General features: G+C 57.5%; 1 protein-coding gene across 5 annotated transcripts in view; it reads left to right on the top strand.

Moving 5' to 3' along the window:
* The window catches only part of PER2 (period circadian regulator 2), a 39,440-nt gene extending 15,772 nt beyond the window's left edge, over nucleotides 1-23,668 (top strand). For all 5 annotated transcript variants that reach the window (XM_027046302.2, XM_027046304.2, XM_027046297.2 and 2 more), the window contains 17 exons: nucleotides 841-892; nucleotides 2,036-2,178; nucleotides 3,800-3,878; nucleotides 6,194-6,300; nucleotides 6,843-6,996; nucleotides 7,286-7,394; nucleotides 8,167-8,292; nucleotides 8,714-8,801; nucleotides 10,327-10,486; nucleotides 10,575-10,699; nucleotides 11,525-11,689; nucleotides 12,795-13,034; nucleotides 14,929-15,740; nucleotides 16,932-17,109; nucleotides 18,006-18,198; nucleotides 19,328-19,478; nucleotides 21,482-23,668. In XM_027046302.2, the coding sequence (XP_026902103.2) occupies nucleotides 841-892; nucleotides 2,036-2,178; nucleotides 3,800-3,878; nucleotides 6,194-6,300; nucleotides 6,843-6,996; nucleotides 7,286-7,394; nucleotides 8,167-8,292; nucleotides 8,714-8,801; nucleotides 10,327-10,486; nucleotides 10,575-10,699; nucleotides 11,525-11,689; nucleotides 12,795-13,034; nucleotides 14,929-15,740; nucleotides 16,932-17,109; nucleotides 18,006-18,198; nucleotides 19,328-19,478; nucleotides 21,482-21,631 (3,032 nt within the window). In that variant the 3' untranslated portion in view covers nucleotides 21,632-23,668. The remainder of the gene's footprint in view (nucleotides 1-840; nucleotides 893-2,035; nucleotides 2,179-3,799; nucleotides 3,879-6,193; nucleotides 6,301-6,842; nucleotides 6,997-7,285; nucleotides 7,395-8,166; nucleotides 8,293-8,713; nucleotides 8,802-10,326; nucleotides 10,487-10,574; nucleotides 10,700-11,524; nucleotides 11,690-12,794; nucleotides 13,035-14,928; nucleotides 15,741-16,931; nucleotides 17,110-18,005; nucleotides 18,199-19,327; nucleotides 19,479-21,481) is intronic.

Below are 23,668 nucleotides of genomic sequence, written 5' to 3'. Positions count from 1 at the left end.
GTCACTAAAGCTTGCAGGGCGTGTCACGAGGACCCGTAGGTCACTGCGTGGAAGGGACATCGCTCCACACAGCTGTGGTTTACAGCGTGAACAGGCGGGCACCGTCTCCCTAGGATGGTTGCCCCTGAATTTTTGTCTGAATAAAAAAGAAGGACCAGGTGACTTCTCCGAGGCCTTTCCAGGCCGTAACTCTGTGCTGTTTTCCCTCATTAGGGATTTCCTACTTTTCCTCTTTCTTTCGAGTAGACGAAACTTTACGTGAAAGATCAGCGTCTGAGATTTCTTCTTAAAAAATTCCTTTATCATGGAAACGCCATTCCCTCATCTCTGATGACGCCGTCTGAATGACCTCGTGTTGCTCAGCATTTCAGATTTTGAAGAAGGTTAATATTTTAGCAGAAGGATTGATGTAAGCTTGGGTAGGGCCTTCTATTAGAACCGAATATCCCCCCAAACATGTAGCGGAGGTATTAGAGCCTTACACACACACGTTCGGCCCATCAGTCAGTCGGTTTCCTCGAGTTAAATGGCTTCTTAGTTGGCGTGTTTGTGTCAGCTTCAGAACCGTTTCAAAAATGGTAAACTTCTGACGGCAGACGGCAGACGGCAGCCCCTCCTGATCCGGTACGTGCGACACTCACGAAGCACGTTTCAGTCGGAAGTGTGATAGATGGCCTCTGAGGGCTCCGCTTTGTGCCTGTGTAAACATGCATTCGCACCTGACAATTCTCCCGCCTCTCTGTGGCTTGGGCGAAGCCCAGAGTGCCAGCCCGTGTGTCCTGTCGTGCGATGGGATGAGATCGGATGGGATTGGGTGTGTGACTCGGGGCTTTCTTTCAGATGCGTTTACTCAAGACTGCATGGAGGAGAAGTCTTTCTTCTGCCGAGTCAGGTAAGCCCGTGCCTGGGTGTCCCAAGCTGGGCACGGTGCCAGCACTTCCCCCCCGAGCCCCACTTGGGAGGCTGAGGAGGTGTGGGAGTGGCGCCCACCGGCTCCCGCTGTGCCGTGACCCCACCCCGCGCCCCTCGCCCCTCGGCACCTCTTCAGGGTAGAGGCTTATGCGGGCACCCTGCCATGCAGTGCACGTATTCCTGAAAAGTCTGTGTGAAAACTGCATTTCACATGTGCACAGGGAGGGGGCGCCTGGGGGGGCTCAGTCGGTTGAGCGTCTGACTTCGGCTCAGGTCAAGATCTCGTGGTTCGTGGATTGAGCCCCGTCGGGCTCTGTGCTGACAGCTCGGAGCCTGGAGCCTGCTTCAGAGTCTGTGTCTCCCTCTCTCTCTGCCCCTCTCCTGCTTGCACTCTGTGTCTCTCTGTCGATAATAATATTAAAACAATTTTTTGAATAAAAACAATGTGCATGGGGAGTTAAGGCAGCATGGTCAGCACTGGGGTGATTGGACCCTTCCTCATGGAGAACATCAGCCCGAGGAGCCTGGACTTGGTGTCCGTCACCTGGGAAAGCGGCCCAGGGCCCTTAACAGGAAGGCACGTACCCCAGGGCCCAAGAGGACCCCGAAAGCACATGCAGCCTGTACCTCAAGTGTGTGTTTTTTCCAGAAAGAGCCCCCAGAGCTTCCCCAACAGGCTTTTGGCCCGAAACAAGGTGACTGGTTGAGCGTCCAGCCGCAGTGTCAGGAGTGACCCCCTGGCCGGGTTCTGGTACCCTGGGCAGTTGGGGCTGGGGCCCCAGTAGTGAAGCAACGTCTTCTCCCCCAGTGAAAATGTGACCCCCTGTAGAGAACAGCTCCTGGGGGAGCTCCCACCGCCCAGGGCTGTTCACTCTTCGCTGTGCCGTTTGATGTCGTTGACACCCGAGGGAGCGGGGCAGAGGCCCAGACCCAGACCCCGGGCGGCACCTCCAGCTTGGCCCGGGTCCCCAAGAGGGGAGCCTGCCTCCGCCTCCTGGGCTTCGGGACAGCCAATGCAGGGATGCTCTCGGAGCAGCCGCTGTGGGGAGAGGTGGCTGGCAGTAAGCAGGACGGGATCCCTTCTGTCCTCGTGCCACATCGCTGACCCTGCCGTCCTCCACAGTGTCGGGAAGAGCCACGAGAACGAGATCCATTACCACCCGTTTCGCATGACGCCTTACCTGGTCAAGGTGCGGGACCCGCAGGGCGCCGATGGCCAGCTGTGCTGCGTGCTGCTGGCGGAGAGAGTGCACTCGGGCTACGAAGGTAAGAGCCCGGCCCAGGCGGGGGCACAGGCTTCGTATGGTGCCTCAGTTAGTCCCGTGGCTCACCCCTAACGTCAGTAAGGCTGACCGCCAGCCCTGGCCTCTCCCCCCACCTTGCACAGTGTCCGTCTCCCTCTGGTTGCACGCCCACCTTTGTCCCCTGGGCCCCCCGGTGGCCCCTGCCATACCGCCTCCCCGTGTCCATCAGAGGGTCTGGGTGCCGGCATCTCGCACCCATGACCAGGCTGTTGCTGTGTCCAGAGCACCCTGCCCCTTCCCCAGCCACTGCCTTCCATCCATACAGTGAGGATGGCCCTGCCAGGTCCCCAGGTCCCTCCCATCCTCATGCACCTCCCACCTCGGAAGCACAGGGACAGCACTGCCTTCTCAGGACCCCACACCATCCGCCCACTCGAGAAATAAGGCTGTGGCTCGTCCTACCTTCTACTGCCTTCCCTGCCTTCCCGACGTGCAGCCTGGCGGCCTGGCTCCCACTGTTCACTCTGGTTCTTTCCTCCCTCCCTCTGCCTGTAGAAAAGCCACAGTACAGCAGGCTTATCCCACCAGGTGCCCGTTCCTGGTCCTGCTGGCTTCTCAGACCACCTTCTCCCCCAAAAACCCCAAATCTGGGTTTTCCCTTGAAGCCCAAAGGCCCCCAGGCACTTGGCCACCCCGATTCTGTCCTCCTGGTGACTCCACCTCCTGAACTGTGGTATGACACGGTCCTCGTGTGACCGGCTGCAGGACCGGGCCGGGAGCCCAAGGTCCTCGCCCCAGCAGCTCCGCAAGCCACGTGACCAGAATTCCCAGAAAGCAGGTGCCGTGTGCAACTCCTGAACCACAGGGATCCAGTTCGGTCCACGTTCCATTGTGTTTATAATCTTGTCTCAGTGGTTAATGATGCCAGTTTTTAAAAAGGCATTTATTTCTTAAAACCGATAGAGATGTTTTAGGTATGTGGCCCTTTCTCAGATGTTTGAGGGGCTCCTCCATATGGAATATTCTCTTCCAAATATTCGAGAAAGACTGAGAGGGGTTCCCTGGGTTTCACCGAGTTGTTCATCCCAACAGCATTCTGCTTCACGAATGGAAAGCTTTGGAGTTTTGAATGTTTTGTCCACGAATTTGGTAGCCGAGGGAGATTCCGGATATGCGATTTCCTTTGTGCAAGTTACTCTATCTTCTTTGCCCGCCCTAGAAACTGTAAAGTCCCCGTTACAGTGACATTTGCTGAGAATGTTGAATCTAAGCACTTAACTCATTTGTTTTGTTAAACAATTTGTTGAGCTCACCCTCGTTGGATCTGAAAGATCACGGATATGTCCTTCCGGCACGATTTTGCCGAGAGAAGCCTACGCGACAGCACGTGCTTCTGTTAGTGTGGCGGTCCTTGGCCTTCTAGACTGAACCTGGCCCACAGAGGAGTTGAGGCTGGCTGGCAGTCATCTAGCATAGGGTCTGCTCTGCTCCCTATGTGACAGGCTGTGGTTCAGAGTCCCCTTCTTAATTCCTTCCTCCGCCACACATCCTGTGAATCTACACGGCGTTTTCCGGTAGCTATAATATAACTGCACTAAGTGTGTATTAGAATCAGAAACTTGTGTAAAATTCTCTTCTTTCAGCCCCTCGAATTCCTCCTGAAAAGAGAATTTTTACGACCACGCATACACCAAATTGCTTGTTCCAGGATGTGGACGAAAGGTAAGCAGCCTGGCGCTGTGCCCTTTGCGTGTCTTGGAATCACTATCGCGCCCTTCGTGGCGGCAGACTCGATCACGTGATGTTTAGCGTTTCGTCATTATCTTGGTGGTTACTTAATAGCAGCTCAACACAGCCCAGTCAATGTTTATGTTTTTGGCATGAACGCTATGCAGCTAAAGTTAAGGCTGCATGTTGGTTTGAGAAGGTAATCCGCAAAGATGTTGAACTGCAGGCAATGAAACGATTGTGGAATTGCACTAACAACCTCCTGAGATAGGAACATTGTGTAAATGGAGCATTCTGGGGAGCTGATCATCGTTGTAATGGAGTCTATCTTTATTATCCTATTTAAACTCTTTTCAAAATCGCACACGACTAAAGCACGGCATGGCCAGGGACGGCGTGCTCGGGTTAGGATTGGAGACGCCATGGCAGGATCCCAGCAGAAATGTTTCCCACACACCAGCGTGTGTGTCACAGCCTGCTCCCCGCGGGGGGGGGCGGTGGGGGAGGGTCACCTCCGTTCCTGCCCGGAGCTTCACTCCGTGTCCCACTCAAGGTGCTGTGGCCGGAACAAATGGTGCTTGTGGGAGTCGGGAGCCCTGCCCTTCTCAGAGGGTTCTGGGTTGGCTGACGGGGCCGAAGCCCATGGAGCGCCTCCCCCCGGCCCCTCCTGCACAAAGACAGAAGATCCTGCTGGCTGCCGGCAGTGATGGGGAAGAGCCCCCCTCAGCAGACCCACAGAGAGTGGACCTAGAAGCACCAGAAGCACTCCGGGCTTTCTCAGTCGGCCCAGGCGACCTCCACAGATGCTGTCGAGGATCAAGCCCACCCCACTGCCTGCGCCTGACCTGGAGACACCAGGTACCCGCCCTGGACGCAGAGCCTCCTGGGAAAGAGTTGCTCTCGGGCAGCCAGGGAACCATCAGCCTTCAGCTCTGGGCAGCTCAGGGCTGCTCTGCTCGCCCCCTGTGGCAGAATCACCAGAGACACAAGGTTTCAAGGCGCAGGTTCCTGGGCCCCTCCCAGCCCCATCCAACAGGGTCTCGGCGTGGGGGCCGTGGGAGCTGCGTTCACACAGCAGCCCCAGGATAATTTTTATTCTTCCAGGAGTCTGAGAACACCTGCCTGCAAACCAGCACAGGTGTCACTCGTGTGCAGGTGTTGTGAGCAGGTGCACAGGGCCTTCCTCAGCAGAGCCCTGCGGGCGGCCCAGCCCACGGAGCACAGGACACCTGGGCGGTGGCACGGGCTCCTCCCCACCCTCTCCCTCCTCCTTCCTCCCCCTTCTCCTCCTCCCCTTCTTTATTCTCCCTCTCTCCCTCTTCTTCCTCCTCCTCTTCCCCTTCCTCCTCCTCCTCCTCTCCCCTGGCCAAACCTTGACCTGGAAGGGCACCAGGAACATTCTGTACATCCTATCAAATGAAAACGTGAAGCCTGGAGAGTGTGTGTCAGACCAGGAGGAGAAGATCGAATCCTAACACGGGGCCCACGAGAAAGCTCCATTCGAGGGGAACAGGCAGGCGTGGCTCTAACGGCTTGGAGAAGGCCCTTCCACGTGAGGGCATCCGCTCGGAAGAGGTTGGGGAAACATCAGTTCGATGCGAGAAGGCTGGTCTCCAGGGTGGGGAGGCTGAACTGCGGCTCAGAAGAGGGAACAGTGGCCGTGGGGGCAGAACGGGCACCGAGACGGTCACCCCAAAACCTCGTCCTAAAAGCTGCAGGAGGAAGCCCAGTGGCACAGAGCGAAGGCCCCCCGCCTGTGTGGCACCTTCTCAGGACGAGACACGGCGGCCGAAGTAACCGAAGCACAGCATCCTGAGCTGGAAAAGAGCCAAACAGGGTTTTCCGGCGTCCAGGCAAAACTTGTTTAAAAGAAGCCATGCCCAGCCCCATCCGGCCAAACTTACAAATGACACGAAGAAAGAAAAGACCTTAAAAGACAAAAACAAGAACGTTATCGTGATTTACTCTTTCAGAAGCGAAGATGCCGCCCCGTGCTGGGGCACTTGGCCTGTATGCGTTGGGCCTCCTAGGGCCTAGCTCCCCTCACAGACCTGTGGGGATGTTGTCATCTTTTGTTTGCCAATTAACTGAAAGACTGTTCTCTGTGAGCCCAGTTCCCCAGCTTTGCTCTCTGGGGAATTTGGAGTCTGTCCCTTCCCTGCCTCCCAGGAGGAGGATGGTCCTTAGAGATGAACTAGGGCCCCCCCTTCGAGGCTGTGTTCCAGACCGCGTCCCGAAGCGCAGCCATGAGGCTGGGGCTGGGGAAGGGGGGCTGCACAGGGACCCCCGTGTGTGTGCTTGCTTTGCAGGGCGGTCCCCCTCCTGGGCTACCTACCTCAGGACCTGATTGAGACCCCCTTACTTGTGCGGCTTCACCCCAGCGACCGGCCTTTGATGCTTACCATCCACAAAAAGAGTAGGTCCCCTTTTCACAGTAAATCCTGCCATCGGCACCCAGCCTAGATGGGTCAGGCCGGCCGCCAGTGTGTGTGACGGATGCCCCGGCCGTGCCTGAGCCCTAGTCCCGTGGGTCAGGAGCACTCATCTCTCGTGGGGCCTCTGTGGCCCACAGCCTGAACCGTGGCCATCCTGCCTTTACGGTTGGCTTCCCTGGCGGGTGGGGGGAGGGGTGCAGGTTCAGCTGTGGCGACACAGGTGCTGACCAGGCCAGGGGAGTGGATGACACGGGTCCCCACTGAGCCCAGGCCTCGCAGACGCTCAGCGTCCCCCTGGGGGCCGGTCAAGGCTAGAGACGCATGTGCCGAAATGCGTGGTGGCGCTTTTGGCAACGGTCCGTTGTTACAGTTTAAAGCGGAGCAGGGCGCCGACAGCGGTAGCGTTGGGGAGGTTGGCGTCTCTCGAGTTTCGAGGTGATTCCAGAACGGAGCGCCTCTCCCTCCCCTCTTCCCGAGAGCGCCAGCCTCTCGTCCTCACGCCCGCACCCTTCCCCTCCCCCAGTCGTGCAGTCCGGCGGACAGCCCTTCGACTCTTCTCCCATCCGGTTCCGTGCCCGGAACGGCGAATACGTCACCCTGGACACCAGCTGGTCCAGCTTCATCAACCCATGGAGCAGAAAAATCTCTTTCATCATCGGGAGACACAGAGTCAGGGTGTGAGTGCTCTCAGTGCACGGTGCGGCCCGGGGACCCTGGCTCCCCCACCAGCACACCGCGTGGGGCGGGACTGGGTGACCAGGACCCAAGTCACCTCCCGCCACACGCCTGTGCTCCCCGGGAGGGCGGGGGTGGGTGGGTAGGGGGACACCTCATGCAGGCAGGGCAGCGAGTGGAAAGGAGGTCGTGAGTGGGCAGGTGGCAGCCCACGGGTCTGCAGGGGGGAGGCAAGCTTGGCAGGGGTGTGCGGCATGGGGCCCAACTAACAGACAGATTCGCGCGGCACAGGGGCCCTTTGAACGAAGACGTGTTCTCGGCTCCGTCGTGTGTGGAGGAGAAGGGCCTCCATCCCAGCGATCAGGAGCTCACGGAGCAGATACACCGGCTGCTGCTACAGGTGGGTGCGTTGCCTGAGCGCCCTCCTGTCCCCCTGTGGAAGTGGCCCAGGGCTGCTCGGAGACCCGGGGTGCCCCTCCCTCCCTCTCAGGCTCGTCTCCCCGCATCCGGCTCCTCCCTGCGTCCCGGTACCCCTGGTCTGGGCCCCGGACAGTTGGGCACACCTGCAGTTTGCACCGTTGGAAGCAGCCCCAGCCATACACGTTGGGGCATCTGTGCCTGAACGGCAGCCCGGGGCGAGCCACTGAAGGATGGCACCCAGCCCCCGAGTCCACCCGCAGGCCCTGGTGCGAGCCCACGCGTGGCCCCCCACAGGTGCACCGGGTGAGAGCGGGTCACCTGCTGGGCCCGGGGGACCAGAGAATGCCTTCTCCGTGTTCTGGGGACAGACGCAGCACTCGAGAAAACTTAGCGTGGCCACCAGTCCCCCCAGCCAGGCAGCTTCTGCCTGTCCATCTCCTCAGACCACGGCAACACCACAGCACGCCCCTTCTTGTTCCTAAAACCCCTGGGTAGAAACCAGACTGGCCCATGAGGGAGCTGAGGGACAGGGTCGAATGGCCCCTCTTTCAGGGAGTGTGTGCGACTGGGATCGGGGGATGCGTCCCGCAGCCTGACCCGGGGTTGCAGCCCAGCCCCCACCTTGTCCTTGCCCTGCTCCCCAGGGCAGGTCACAGCCTCTGCGAGACGGCCGTGTTGGGGGGCACCGAACACGCAGTGCCAGCCACGCCCCCCAGCCACATCTAAGCCCTTCCTGTCTGCTGTCTCCCCAGCCCGTCCCCCACAGCGGCTCCAGCGGCTACGGGAGCCTGGGTAGCAACGGGTCCCACGAGCCCCTCATGAGCCAGACGTCCTCCAGCGACAGCAACGGCCACAAGCACTCCCGCCGGAGGCGGACCGTAAGTCCCCGTCCACCGTGTCCCTCCCTCTCCGGGTAGACTGACCCGCAGCAGCCCTGGAGCCCGCACAGCCCCAGCCACCTGCCCTCTGAACCTGCTCGCTCGGGACTCACTCTCTAGTCTCTAAGGGGGGAAGCGTCCAAGAGCTGTGGCTGAAGTCTGGGTGAAAATCCCTTAAAGCAGGCGAATTAAGCAGAAGCGAAGACGCAACAAAACCATAACCTGCCGGGTCCCTTGATTTGTGTTCTTGGGACCATCAAGCTCGTTTGCTCTAGCTCGGCCACGCTCTGATTTCTCGTTCAGAACCTACTTCTGCGTTGCCGGGAGTTGTCAGCTCTTCTCTGACCTCACCGTGGGGGACAGGCTGCAATGCCAGAGGGTCCCCTCGAGGGAGTGACGCGTTCTTGTGTTTTTCCTCAAGGAAATTTGTAAAAATGCTAACGGCAGGGTCAAAAGCAAAAGTCCTTATCCTGGTGACTCTGGAGAACAAAAGGAAAAACCTGCTACAGGTACAGCATTATTCTCTGTTTCCTTGGTAAAACCTTTTTTGTTTTAATGTTTATTTTATTTTTGAGAGAGGGAGAGAGACAGAGTGTGAGCAGAGGGCAGGGGTGCAGAGAGAGAGGGAGACACAGAATCCGAAGCGGGCTCCAGGCTCTGACCTGTCAGCACAGAGCCCGACGCGGGGCTCGAACCCACGAGCTGTGAGATCATGACCTGAGCCGAATTCACACGCTTAAACTGAGCCACCCAGGTGCCTCTCCTGGCAAAACTTTAAGTGCGGGAGGCGGAAAGAGGAACCTGGTTTCACGTTAACTCCAGGTGGCAGGGATTTACCCTTCCAGCGTGCTGCCTCCCCTCCCCATTGGGCAGCCCCGCTCAGTGACGTGCCGCCAGCATGGGCCTTCACTCATTCAGTCTCGCCGACCCCGGCTGTTGTGTGGTCACCTGGCTCCCCGCAGGCCTGTTGAGATGTGGCCAAGGCATGCGTTTCTGCCCCATTGCCCCGTTCTAGCTCTGCGTACTGGCCGTGGGGTCGACGCTTCCAACGACGTGAGCAGGTGCCCTCGCCCCCCTCGGGCTGCCCAGCCAGCCCACAGCGCTCACACCCGTGAACGCGGTGTCTGAAGTGGACAGCGCCAGCTCTGCTCAAAGGCCTCCCTCTCACGGGGAGCCAGCGGCCCAGGGAGCTGCCCGCGCACCCCCTCGCCGCCTGAGCCCACCTCACCAGGTTGTGTCCCCGCGCCCTCGTGCCTGGGCTCGTGCTGTTCCTCTGCACGTACGCGCACACGCACACACATGCACCGCAGTCCTCTCCCCGTCGTGGGCTCTTGCTCTTCCCTGGCACTCAGGGCTCGCCTCCTCCAGGAAGCCTCCCTGGGCTGCCCACACCTGGTCTTCGCCAGGATTTTTGGCCTTCGGGACGTGTGGGTGTGCACTTTGCCCCCAGCGGACAGACTGCATGCTGCGGTCTGTGCTGGGTGTTGGGGACACAACAGAGGGCGGGGCGGGGCTCTGCCCGTGAGGGCCCTTAGGGGAATGCATCTGGTGCGCGTGGTGAGGGCAAGAAACGTCCACAGCAAGCCACACTGGAGACCATTACGACTGTTATCACCACTGGGTCATATTTGGAAGGACTGACCCTCCCAGAGACAGAGAATAATATTGAGCAACTAAAAAGCGTCTGCAATCTAATTGGCCCTAGAAGCTTCAGGAGTTTAAGTAAGAACTGGCCTTCCCCACTGCTGAGTCCCTGACCCTGGGGATAGCCCGGGCCGAGGGCCACCGAGCCCCAGAGAGAAGCAGGCCTTGGCCCTGGTGACAGCTCCCTTTAGGTTCCCTCTGTGGGTGGCACAGTGACACTTGCCCCCACAGAGCTGCCTGAATATCTGGCTGTCCCTGGATTTCTGTGTCTGTGAATCCTATTCTGAGCCCCGAGCCTCATTTGTAGGTAGAATTAAGAGACTTTGTAAACATACAGAGTACTGTTTGGGGGAAGCAGGTATTAACTGAGCTATCCGATCCTTCTTTCAGAGACACAGAGTAGTTCCTGTGCTCAGATGAAAGCTGTCCCCGTGGAAAAGGACAGCTCGGGCGCCAGCCTGCCCCCAGGCAGCTTTCCCGAGGAGCTGGGTGGCAAGAGCCCGCCCGCTGGCTCCTACCAGCAGATCAGCTGCCTGGACAGCGTCATCAGGTGCGGCCACTTTCGGCCCCCGCCTCTGTCGTTCGTGCACTCTGGGGGCTCCCGTGTCACATGAAGCCCTTCCCGGCCCCCCGTGCAGGTACCTGGAGAGCTGCAGTGAGGCTGCTACCCTCAAGAGGAAGTGTGAGTTCCCCGCGAACGTGGCGACGCAGAAGGCCGGCGATAAGCGGAAGGCGGTGGCCGGTCTTGGGCCGCATGGCACAGGTGTCTTGACCGTTCGAGCTGCGGGGGGTGTGGTAACTTGGATGCCCGCTGTGGGATCAGGTGTCCCGGAAGGCCTGGAGCCCCCCTCCCTCCCAGGGCAAGTCTGAGGGCTTCAAGGACACAGTCTGTGGGTGGAGGCTGTTTCTTCAATAACCAAAGTAGCTCCAAAGTTAGCAGCCGTCTCACAAGCTAGACATAAAGGTGATCGGGGACTTCGAGACGAGGGTCCTGTCGGGGCTGCTGGAGCTGGAGGACCGGGGGCACGTCACACGGTCGTTCTTGGGCAACATGGTGTCTCAGCAGAGCACCGGCCTCTGAACATTGCTGCAGCCCTACAAGACAGGCTAAGTCCCAGGCCCCTCAGACCCTGTGAGTGTTGCCGGTGGTCATTCCGAGAGCCAGAAACCGGGTGTCCCGTTGCTGACGGAGCACGAGCTGGGCCGTCACACTGTGAGGGACTGTCTGTGCCCGGGCTGCGGGCAGAGCGCTCAGCAGAGGGCGGGCCCCTGGCTGCCTGTGCGGCCTCTCTCCTCGGGCCCGCGGAGGGGGTCCGGGCAGAGGCCCCTGACCCAGAGGACCTGCGGCTGCCCGGTCGCCCGCCCCTTTTTAGAGGACTCGGGACGGGAGAGGTGTGATTCTGCCCACTTCAGAATTTCCTCTTCTCGCCCCGGGAATAAATACCTGCCGACAGACCGTCACCTGCCGGGTGTGTGCGGACCAGGTGGGCCCGTGGGTGTGGGTGCGTCACACAGACAGTGGTGGTTCTTACCTGAACGGTTTGCTTTTATTGCACGTTTGTGTCTGTGTCCTTTCTGCTGCACAAAGAGACGGCCTCACCCTCCGAGGTGAATAGCCACGCGGAGGTCAGCGCGCACTTAACCTCGCTGACGCTGCCCGGCAAGGCAGAGAGCGTGGCGTCCCTCAGCAGCCAGTGCAGCTACAGCAGCACCATCGTCCACGTGGGCGACAAGAAGCCACAGCCGGAGCTAGGTATGCTTCTTGGTTCTCGGACGATGCCAAGGGTTCTCTGACTTTAATGGTAAAAATTGGGTTTTTGTCATTAAAATTTTTTTAATTATTTTTTTTAACGTTTATTCTGAGAGAGAGTGAGTGTGAGCAGGGGAGGGACAGAGAGAGAGAGAGAGAGAGACAGAATCCTAAGCAGGCTTCATGCTCAGCGAGGATGGAACCTGACCACGGGCTCAATCTTAAGACCCTGGGGTCATGACCCGAGCCGAAATCAAGAGCCGGACATTTGGCTGAGCCACGCAGGCGCCCCTAAAAATTTGAATTTTTGGCTGCCCTCTTAAAATTTTCTTTAAGTTTGTCCAAGTGCAAAAGAACCCTAGCACTGCCCAGGAAGGGAGATACAGGAAATCCTGGAGCATGAAAAACAGGTGGGGGTTTAGGGGGGGGGGGGGCGCTCACCGCACCTGTCCGAGTCCCCGTTGCTCTCTGGCACCACCTGGTGGCAGGTGTCTGTTCAGGCATGAACAGGGAAGACGCTGAGGTGGTTCGGAGCCTGGGCCTGTGGGGGGCGGTGGGGGGATCCCACCCCCTCCCCTGTTTGAGGACGGGAGCCAGCACAAGTCGTACAGCACTGAGTTAGCTCCTTCTTCAGAACACCCATGAGTGAAATGAAACCCAAAATTGTTCTTTTCTGGGAAGAGAGAGACAGGAAACAGTGCAGGTAAGAGAGTCAGTGTCCAGACCCCTCTTTCCGGACGGTCAGTGGGTTCCACCTGCCCCTGTCCCGTCACGGCTGTCACGCCTGAACCAGGATAGGGGTCATGCGCTAGCTCTGTCTGTGGTGCTCTAAATGCTAGGGACTAGGAGCGTCTCCGACGTTGAGCTGAGCCCCGAGATCCCCCACGTTTCACTTTGCTTAGAAGTCTGCTCCTGGAGCCACCCCAGGCAATGAGACTTCCGTCATGGACTTGCGTCTTTCGTTGTTAGCCTTCTCAGGGCGCTAAGTGAGCTCACCGTGGATCTCAGCTTCACGAAGCCTTTTTCTTCTTCAGAGATGCGGGGTGGGTTATCCATTGTTTTAGCCCCCGGGGCCCTTGCACACCAGAGGTGCCGTCTCGTGTTACAGAGCTGGTGGAAGATGCTGCGAGCGGGCCCGAGTCCCTGGATGGCCGGCCCTGCGGCCTGGGCGCGGAGAAGGACCCCCTCCGGACGCTGGGCCTCACCAAGGAAGTGCTGGCCGCCCACACCCAGAAGGAGGAGCAGAGCTTCCTGCTCAAGTTCAAGGAGATGCAGAAACTCCACGTCTTCCAGTCTCGCTGCCATTATTACTTACAAGAAAAATCCAAGGGGCAGCTGAGCGAAAGAAGTAAGTGGCGATACCTGACCTAGAGGTGGATTTCTAAAAGCTTCATATTCTTGGTGGAATGGGGTCCAATGCTTCTTTCAAAGCGTGAAATGTCCCCAGTTTGGGACCCCCGCATTTGTGAGATACGTGTTGGAACTTGGAGACGATGCAGTCTCTTGTGGTAGAAACAGGTGTCCTCTCGGGTCCCCAAGGGCACAGTGCCATCGAGAGCAGCGATAGCGCCAGGCTGGCCCCCGTGGAATGTGGGATGGGGCCGTTGCAGCAATGCCACATCAGACGTTCTCACTGGGTGGCTGTGAGGGGCAGGGGACCCCACCTGTCCGCAGTACTGACGGGGCATTTGGTGTCAGGCTTGTGAGCGGGGAGGAGCCCCGGCTGACATCCATTCTCCTCGGGAGACGTGCCCTCCTGGCTGGTCTGGCCTCAGGGCCGGAGGACAGCCCCTGGTTGCGCAGAAAGCTGCCTTTTGGGTTGAGAGCCAGCGGCTGGTTGAAAGGCGTGGGGGGAAGTCAAATAGACAGGGCTGGACTGATCAGAGACACCACGCTTTCCCTGGGTCCCCCAGGCCAGGCACAGGGATCAGAGCTAGTGGGCCCAGGAGACATGCACCACAAGCTCCCAGCTCCCGCCATCTCTAGGCAGACACACCAGGGTGAATGTATAAGAAGTAAAAGAAGCTGATGCTGTCTAGAATCGTGTCTCTTCTACTCTGTTCCTTTTCTCCTTCTTCCCCAGACTCAGGGTGACTGCCAGGCCATAGAGAATCTCTGTGGAAATGAGAAGAAGGTGTCACCTCCCACTGTGGGCAGACCCACCCTGAGGGCCTGGCTTGGTGCGGAGTTCCAGCTCCCTCTTGCCCGCTTGGCCCAGTTTTTGCAGTGCACAGACTATACAGCTGTCCACGGCAGCCCTGTCTAGACCCTGATGTGTTATCCCAGGAGCCCAGTGCTTCAGCCACTAGTCCCACCAGGGGACAGATTTCCTATAGGAAGAACACCAAACAGAGTCTGAATCCCCAAACCCCTGCCCACTTACCACTTTGCCTTAGACTGGCTGGTTTGTCTTCAGCATGGAGCAAAGGTGTGGACCACACCCTGGCACAGGTGTCCCCACATACCCGCTGCAAAAGTCCCAGATTACCCTAGGTGACACGAAAGGGGACGCTGAGGTTCCTGGGACCCATCCCAGGCATGGCATGACACTCCGACCCAAGGTCCTGCTAGCGCACCAGTCGGGGCCCGGGGTGGGGTGGGGATGTGCCCAGGGTCCTCCGGTTACCAGCGCAGACCTCCTGCCTTCTAAAGAAGGCATCATCTCTGCAGCACTGGTCGCCTGATAGACCTCCACTCAGGTGCAGTCCGGGCTTTATTTGACAGGTGAGGCAGGAAATCTCTTGTTTTAAGGAACAGTAGTGATAACACTTGTAAAATTCAAAAATAAGGTTTGATGAGATCAGTGGGTCTATCCTTCAGGTTTCACAGACCAGTGTCCGGGAACAGCATAGACTCATCAGCCTTTTTACTTCTTTTGGCCCAAATAAAACCTTCTAAATACTACTTTTCATCACTATGATTTTGCAAAAGAAGGGACTTTTTAATAGCAGAAGGAAACAGGCATGTGATCTTGTAGTTAAGGGCAGTCTTAAATTGGTTGACTCTGGTTTCATGAGTATTTTGCCCTGATTATTTCACTTCACCAAAGGTCAGGGGACACCTTTACGGAGGCCCCAGTGGGCTCCAGGCTGACATTTGGAAACCCCAGACTGCTGAACTAGGAGGTGCCCTCACATTTTGAAACTTCTACAACTCTCCAAAAACCAACACAGAGGAGTCACATAAACACTTACATCTTAACTCTGGTGGGGTTTTTTTTTTTTTTTTTTCCATTATTTTAGCCACCCCTGGACTAAGAAATGCCTCTGGAATAGACTCATCTTGGAAAAAAACCGGGAAGAACAGAAAACTGAAGTCCAAACGGGCCAAGCCTCGAGATTCCTCCGAGAGCACCGGGTCTAGGGGGCTGGCGCCCCACCGGCCCCCACTGGTGGGCCTGAACGCCACGGCCTGGTCGCCGTCGGACACATCCCAGTCCAGTTGCCCCTTGACACCCTTCCCTGACTCCATGCCAGCTTACTCCCTGCCAGTGTTTCCAGCCCCAGGACTCATGCCCACGCCGGGGCCGGTGGCGGCCACACCCATGGCTCCCCATGCCGGCTTCGCGGTGCCCACCGTGCCCATGGACACTCAGCACCCGCCGTTCACTGTCCCCTTGGCCCCCGTCATGGCGCTGGTGTTACCCAACTATTCCTTCCCTACGGTGACCCCCAGCCTGCCCCAGGCCTTCTTCCCAGGCCAGCCTAACTTCCTGCCCGAGATGATCCCTGCCTCGCAACCTGAGCTCCCTGGTCGGACCTCACCCCCCAAACAGCCGTGCACGTGTCCTCGGGCAGAGTGTGGGCCACCGGCATCTCGTGCAGCCACCCCAGCCTCCCTGCCGTCCGCTTCTGGGCCCACGGGCAGAGCCTCCCCTCCGCTCTTCGAATCCCGGGGCAGCTCACCTCTGCAGCTCAACCTGCTACAGCTGGAGGAGGCCCCCGAGGGCAGCGCCGTGGCCGCAAGAACGGCAGGGTCCTCGGAGACCACGGCGGCAGGGCCAGACTGCAAACCTGGCACGGCCTTGGACCGGCAGCCAAAGCCTTCGCCAATTGTAAGGACCCCCCCCCTCACCCCCACCCAATGTTCCTTCTCTAAGGCGGGCGCCACACGCAGCACGGCAGGGGTGGGGCAAGCCCGTGTCCTCCCAGATGGGGGTGGTCAGACACTGTGGCTTCTGCCAAACTCTTTGTTTTGACAGAAGTACTCATGCTAGAAATTAACATCTTCCAGTTAAGCGACCCTATCAGAGTAGAGCACTGGGAGCTCTTCATTGTTTGGGGATCCGAACGAAGGAGGCTGGATTGATGGACGGCACAGGCAGGGTCCAAATAGCAGCATGTGACTTCATGCCTGGCCAGGAGCCGCCTGGAGATTCTAAACCAAAGGCCGATGATAAAGCACAGTCAGCCTAACGGCCAGAACGAAGGCTTGTCGGGGGGGGGCAGGGGCGGGGAAGCTGGCAGCGGAGGCACCCTGAGTGGACGTAGAGGCGGAGGACAGAGCTCTGGAACCAGGTGGTCGGTTCCCTTCCTCCCAAGTGCTAAGGGACGCCAGTGTGCCGTTCTTACTGGATTAATGAAATTGCAATTGTGTCTCCAAAGAACCGCTTCTGTGTTCTGAATGAGCTTAGGCGTGTGGCAGTGTTAGCGAGGCCGTGCAGTCCACGGGAGCCCCGAGGGGGAGCTGCACGGGGCCCCCAGAGGAGGACGCACAACCTCATGAACACAGACTAACTTCCGCAGTGCGTCCCTGCCCTCCCAATTCCTGCTTCTGGGGTCCTGGCCTCCCGTTCTGGTTCTGAGGACGGAAGGGTCCGGCTGCTGCCAGGCCACGCCTCTCCCTGGGTCCCAAGGCCCCGCCCCCCAGGCCAGAGCCCCACCCACGGCGAGGAGCAGCCACCCGGTGCTGCTGAGGCAGTTCCCCGCTCCCCAGTCTGCACTGGTGGAAGGCCAAGCGGGAGCTTTTCCCTCAAGGATCCTGGAACTGCTGTCTTTGGTGTGACTGTCCCCAAACTAAGGTTGATTAGACGGCATTCATAGACCACTGGCGAGCATGCTGCTGTAGTCCCAGTAACCGCGGGACGCATTCACTGGGCCTTCTTCGTTGGCATGTGAAGGAAGGGCCAGCGATCTGGGGACCCCGCTCTGCCGTGTCCCTGGTTGGCCTGTGCACACAGTGCCCTGCAGCTCCCCAGCCCCACCCGGTCCATCCTGACCACGCCATCTTCTCCCTGTTCCTGAAGCGCGAGGAGCCCACAGGCGCGCCAAACAGCGATGCCCTCTCCACGTCCAGCGGCCTGCTTGACCTCTTGCTGCACGAAGACCTGTGCTCGGCCACCGGGTCGGCCCTGTCTGGGAGCGGGGCCTCCGATTCCCTGGGCTCCAGCTCGCTGGGCTGCGATACGTCTGGAAGCGGAGCAGGTACGTTGGTGACCTGGGAGCACCCAAGTCCCGCGGGAGTGGACGTGTTTTAGTTGCCTCAATTCAGGGCTTTTTTGGAAGATGGTCTCTTGATGTACCTGAGGGCATCCTCAGCTTTTCCCGACCTCAGGCCACGGTAGCGGGTGCGGACCAGGTCCCGACAGGCATCCAGCTGGCCCTCCGAGCGGCTGCCCAGAGCCCAGAGCAGTTCACACCCGCAGGCACGTGCCCCTTGCTCCTGCCCCAGCTCTGCCCGTGGGCACGCCCTGCATCTGTTTGCTTTACACTCTCCTGGCATTGCAGGCCTCACCCCTGCTGGCTCTTTAGGACCATCCCTCCGGCTCTCTGGGCTGCTAGGAGGGCTGGTGGTGTTCGCCCTGCCAAGGGAGCACCCCTCATGTGAAGCTGGGGCGTGGGCTGCACGCCTGAGCGGCGAGGATGAGCCGGGTGTGCTGTGGAACTCCGTAAGGGGCAGAGCTCACTCCACAGAGACCCCCCCCCTCCCCCCCATGGGGTTTCCCTTCCCCTTGCTCTCTGGCCTCGCTCCCCACGGGAGGCTCACTGGAGAGCGATCCCCGACCCAGCTTCTCTGTGGCCTAGCCTCGTCAAGGAGCAGGGAGCTCTTGGAAAGAAGACCACACTTTCTAAGACCTAGCCCCATCTGGACTTCTCGGGGCTGGCCCTGGAGGGAAAGAATCCCCTCCATGGTGCCAGCTGGTATTCCCCAAATAATTTGAGGACTGAAAACGGGGGGAGGAACATCCACCAACCTGGGCACTCACCGCCAAGTAAAACTCTTCAGCTCCCCGAAATTGCCGTTGCCTTTTACACGCACGTCACACGAGGTTTAACGTTGTGTCAAAAGCTTTGACTTGCCACGTTTTGTGTTTTTAAAGGCAGTAGTGACACGAGCCATACCAGCAAGTATTTCGGGAGCGTGGAGTCTTCGGAGAATAATCACAAAGCAGAAGTGAAGGCGGACGTGGAAGAAAGCAAGCACTTCATCAAGTACGTCCTCCAGGACCCCGTCTGGCTGCTGATGGCCAACACAGATGACAGCATCATGATGACGTACCAGATGCCTTCCCGGTAACCACTCGACCTTCTCCTAGGGACGTGGGATCCCCCACCCAGTCGGGGGGACTTCCCTCTGAAGCCTCATCTCAGATTGAGTTGAGTGCAGCAGACAGAGAAGCAGGGTCACTCCAGGTGACTCTGTGGTCCCACAGAGAGCCATCTGTGTGGACAGTGTGCCCCGGAGCCCTGCAGAGTGACCTCCCATGGGCTGTGAGGAAGATGGGCTCCCGGCCACCCTCCTGGGCGTCGCACTCAATGCTCACGAAGCATTTGTGCCAACGTCTGTCTCCCTTCTCTGTCACCCAGCAACCCTGTGGGGTGGATGGGGTGTGTCTGTCTTAGAGATGCCGAAGCCAAGGTCGAGGTAGGTGAGCAGCCCTCGGCCACCGGCTGCTCTGCGGTGACTGGAACTGGGCCACCGCAGTGACTGCTTGTCAGGCTGTTCTAGTGAACCGTCATGGTCCCTGCCCCCGTGGAGCCCCAGGGTGGGGGAAGCTGGGGAAAGAAGGATTAAGGCTGAGGCTCAGAACAGCCCGGCCTCTGTAGGGGGGTCACTGGGGCTCTATCGCCGGGGCAATGTCAGGGCTTGCAGGAGGCAGAGGAGTTATTCCGCCAACCTCCTTAATGGCAAGAGTCTCCAGCTGATCAGCTTGTGCAGGTAACCAGCTCCCGTGTCTAATTCAAAATAAAACCAGGGAGCCTGGGTGGCTCAGTCAGTTATGCATCTGACTCTTGATTCTGGCCCGGGTCATGATATCACGGCTCATGGGTTCGAGCCCCACATGGGGCTCCACGCTTGGCGTGGAACCTGCTTCCCATTCTCTCTCCCGCCCTCTGCCCCTCTCCCCTACTCATGCTCTCTTTTTCTCTCAAAAATCATAATAATAATAACAATGATAAAATCAAAATTGTTACTCAGGCTATCATTTTAGTAGGAAAACTATGGATTATTTACTAGGGAGATTAAGTTATCTTAAACAGGGTAATTTATTTTAAATAAAAAGGAAATTTGCATGAAACAAAATCACCTGAAATTATACTAATATGGAAAGAGTCGACAGAAAATGAGTGTGTAAAAGAGAAAACCACGAAAATCCCTTATTAAGACATTCTGAGTTGCCTAACTGAATGTTCTCTGAAGGAATTTGGAGACCGTCTTGAAGGAGGATAGGGAGAAGATGCAGCCGCTGCTGAAGTCCCAGCCCAAGTTCACGGAGGGCCAGACGCGGGAGCTGCAGGACGCACACCCCTGGCTGCGGGAGGGCCGCCTGCCCCCCGCCGTGGACGTCACCGTAAGTCACAGCGCGTAGTTTCTGACGTCGTGTTAAAGGGCACTGCGAGGGGGCCGCTCCGTACTGTCTTTGCTAGTGTTCCGTAAACGTAAAACTCCTAGAATTTGAGAGCGTTCATTAACGACAACGAAAGACACCGCGATACCGTTAGTCTGAGGAACTTTCTTGTAACGGCTCTGCCACATTGCTCCCGAAAAGGCCTTCAGTGCTGAAATTGGAATGTTTTTTCTTCCTTTCAATTCTGTTTTCCATTAAAAACGAAACAAAACAGGAAACAGGAAGCTCTGCTCCTACCATAAACCCTCACTGTCCCTGTGGACCATTAAGTGGCCATAGGAACAGTGCTCCCACAAGGCCACACGCCCCCTCCCGCGGCTCCCGGAGACATACCTGCGTGCCCATCCCTGCTCCCCGCTCCCTCCTGAGCCCCGGGTCCCCCGCAGCCACTCATTTCGGGGGCTCGGTGTCCTTCTGTAGCTGAACCCGTGGCCAGCCCTGTCCTCCACCTTCAGGATGGGAACCGGCCACTCCCCATCCCCTCCAGCGTCACCCCTGGTCCAAGCACGATGCTTCTTCAGCTGGATCTTCCTAGTAGCCTCCCTGCCTCATGTCGTTCCCCCGGTCCCCGGCAGTCACATCCCTGTCAACGGCGCCCCGTCTCAGTCCCAGTGCTGCAGAGCCGTAAAAATCTGACATCTCTTGGTTTCTCCTCCCTCACTCTCTGCACCACGTGGGCCTCTCGCCTGCCCCTGAACGCAGCAGGCAGGCTCCTGCCACCGGGCCTTTGCACCTGCCCTTCCCTCTGCCTGGAACCCCCTCCTCTTGGATAGACACGTGGCTGCTTCTGGCTTCCCTCACGTGTTCCTTTCACACGCCACAGTATCAGTTGCCTACTGCTCTGTGTCAGATGACCCCAAACCTTAGTGTCCTAAAACAGTAAACACTAATGATCTCCCACTGTTTCTTTGGGCTGGGAGTTCAAAAGCAGCTGGCGGGGAAGCTCTGGCTCCGTCTCTCCTGAAGATAAAGGCAAGATGTTGGCTGGGGCGTCTGTGGTCATCTGAAGGCCGGAAGACCCCCTTCCCAGGAGGCTCCCTCCCATGCCTGTCAAGCTGGTGCTGGCTGTGGGCAGGAGGCCTCAGTTCCTCGCCACACAGGCCTCTCCCCACAGGGCTGCCTGGCTGTACTTGTGGCCTGGCACCGGATCCCCAGAGAGGACAGGAGGAAGCCACAGGCCTCTTGGGCCGCACGATGCCCTCCATCACACCATCACCTCCTCTTTGCTGGAGGCGAGTTACCAAGTCCAGCCCACACTTCGGGGAAGGGGAATGAGGCTCCACCCTCTGAGGGAAGGGTCTCAAAGAACAGCCCTCCATCAGTCACCTTCTCTGGCCTTTTCTAAAGGTCCAGCGTATAATAGGACCCCCTCCACGTGCCTTGTTCCGCGTCCAGCTAGACTTTCATTTTGAACACTCTAGGGTACTCGCCTCACTCTGTTTATTGTCCCTCTTCCCCTACGAGGATGTCCCCTCCACCGGGCGGGGGTTTTCATCTTTGTTCACTGGTGAGTCCCAGTGCTCAGGACATGTCTGACACGTAGCAGGTACGCAGCAGATAGTCAGGGAATGAGACCGTACATTGCTGATGCCCCATTTCCCAGATTAGGAAACTGAGGTTGGCGAAGGCAGTTATACTGGGCCTCGATCGACTCCGGCCCCACAGGCAGGAAGAGGAGGAGCTGCGACCAAGCCTGAGTCTCCTGGCTTTGCCTCACTGCTCAGATAAGGGCTGGACTCTCCTCTGGCCTTGGGGGAGGGGGCAGCGCGGCCCCAGGGGGGCAGCTGTGGCCTCCCTGAAGAGCAGGCAGGGTCCCAGCAGCCCCTCAGAGGTGCCCCACGTCCCACCCCTCCTCTAGCAGCCGCCCGGCCAACCCCTGGTCACCTGCACCTCCGTGGTAACGAGGATGTCGTTTTTGTTACTGATTTGACATTTTTCCTTTTAAGGAGTGTGTTTACTGTGAGAACAAGGAAGAAGACAACATCTGCGTGCCATATGAGGAGGATGTTCCTACTCTGGGTCTCAGCGGAGACCCAGACACCAAGGAGGAGGGAAGTGGAGCCCCCTTGAGTCACAGAAGGGAAGAACAGACCTAAGTCTGTCCTGGCAGCGCCCCCCACCCCCGGACAGCCGTGATCTGCGCTAGAAGGTGGTCGGAAGAGAGGAGAGGTTTTCTCACCTGTTTGTCATGAAGTGGACAGATATGCTTATGTCGCTTTTTTTGTTTTAGGGGGAAAAAACACATGGTTTTCTGAAGGGGTGATTTAAAACCGGAGGGTGGGAAGGGTCTGGGAGGAAAATACATTTTTATATTTAAAACATACCTACGGAGGTTGGGGGCCGGCGGACAGATTCTCAGTATTCTTTAACTTGAGAAAGCCTGAACCCGCTCCTTGCACGTGTCAGGGAGGTTGTCCCAGGGCTCCCGGAAGTCTGTGGACTCGAGGAGGCTTCTCGCCGGTCCCTGTGGGTGTCGGGAGGCATCATGCAGGCTGCGACAGACAGCGGGGAGCCTCCCCAGCTTGGTGCGGGTCAGATCAAATTCTGGCCTCTGGGGGCTGCTTTTTATCTAAATTATCATTTAGTCAAACTAGGTGTTCTTAAAAACATGCCAAATGGGGATCACAGCCTCTCCCGATTTTCTTTCAAAGTGTTTCGCATTAAACGGCTTGAAACCTACTCTGGCAAACCAGCAGCTTCGGCTTCAGGTCCCATAGCAGCAAACATTTCAGTCTGACGTAGCTTGTGTTTGGGGTGAACGGCGTGGAGATGCTCGCTCGGGACCAAAGAGGCCCAGTGGCTTGTGTGGCCGGCTCCACCAGACTAGCACACGCTCAGAATCTCCTGTGTATTTCTACAGTGTTCTTGTATCCTTTTCAGACTGTGACCAAGAGGTAGACAAAATATGTGGTTGATTACCTCCGTGGTGACTTCCCTTTGCAGACCAGGCTTTGATCGCCACCCAGAGGACCATTCGTGTTGGTTGGTCCTTTGTTGGGAACCTCCCAGACCGGAGCTCTGGCAAAGAGTAGCCACTGACATCGTGATCTGGTGACCGCGTCTGGGTTTTCCAGGGTGCCACGAGCTCACCTCTCCCACCGCGCCCTGGGCTGGGATGCCGGCCCTCATTCTTTTCATGAGCCTGACCTCACTCGGGGCAGCTTCCGGTCTCTGCAGTGAGGTCCCCCGGTGTCACCAGCACTTTCAGGGCAGCGGGACACCCGGGGAAGAGTGAGGCCTCTCTGTCTATCTCACCAAACTTCATGTTGCACCATGCACCCCCAAGATTTGGGGGGAAAAGTCGTATAGGTCCCTGGAGTGAACGGAAAGTTACCACAGGTGAAACAATGAACTTAAAATTGGACTGAGTTTGTAAAGACGGAAAAGAAAGCAGGCTTCCCCTTGTTCTCTGATGGAGAAGGGGCTCCTGGAGTCAGCCTCCCTGTAACCTGCTTGGTTTTCAGTCTTATGATTGGATATTAATCCCGTTTTCCATAAACTCAAATGCAAGAATACTGTGGGTTTTTTTTTTTAATTTATAAAGTAACATCACCTTCTCATGCCCAGAATGAGGTAGTAGCCTGTGCGTTTGTGTGGAAAATAGAGGCTATCAAACCCGCCTCCCGCCTCTGAAGTCCAATCATCAAGGGATTAGACGCTGGTCAAGGTTACATGTATGTTACGTTAACATACAGCCGTCCAGACATTCTCCACTGCTATGAATGTTTACCCTCAGCATTGTTACCGTATGATTCGCGCCCATTGATTGTTATTAACCGCGTAGCCTCCACACGTGCTGGAAAGTTGACAATAGGAGCATTTTGTGAAATTGTTTACACGATGCCGCGCATCGAGATGTGTTTCCTTTAGTGTGCGTGCTTACACAGGGGTTATAAAACTTTCTCTCGATTTTAAACTGAGCCTTCTTTTTAATCTGTTCCTAAACAGACATGTAAATACGCTCTCCGTGTCTGTCTCATGACTTGGTAAGCCTTGCCGGACAAGTGGTTTGTCCATGCACCCACCAAACTTGCTTCACCCAGTGCAATATGTTCGTTTACTGCTCGTGTCTTTTTACGACTGTTTTGCTTTTTAGAAAATTGGTAAATAAAGCAAGTATATTTTTTATTGTT

Source organism: Acinonyx jubatus, chromosome C1 (genome assembly GCF_027475565.1).
Source record: "Acinonyx jubatus isolate Ajub_Pintada_27869175 chromosome C1, VMU_Ajub_asm_v1.0, whole genome shotgun sequence".
NCBI classification, from domain to species: domain Eukaryota; kingdom Metazoa; phylum Chordata; class Mammalia; order Carnivora; family Felidae; genus Acinonyx; species Acinonyx jubatus.
Note: the sequence above shows the minus strand (reverse complement) of the source record. Positions and strands in the feature narration are given on the sequence as shown.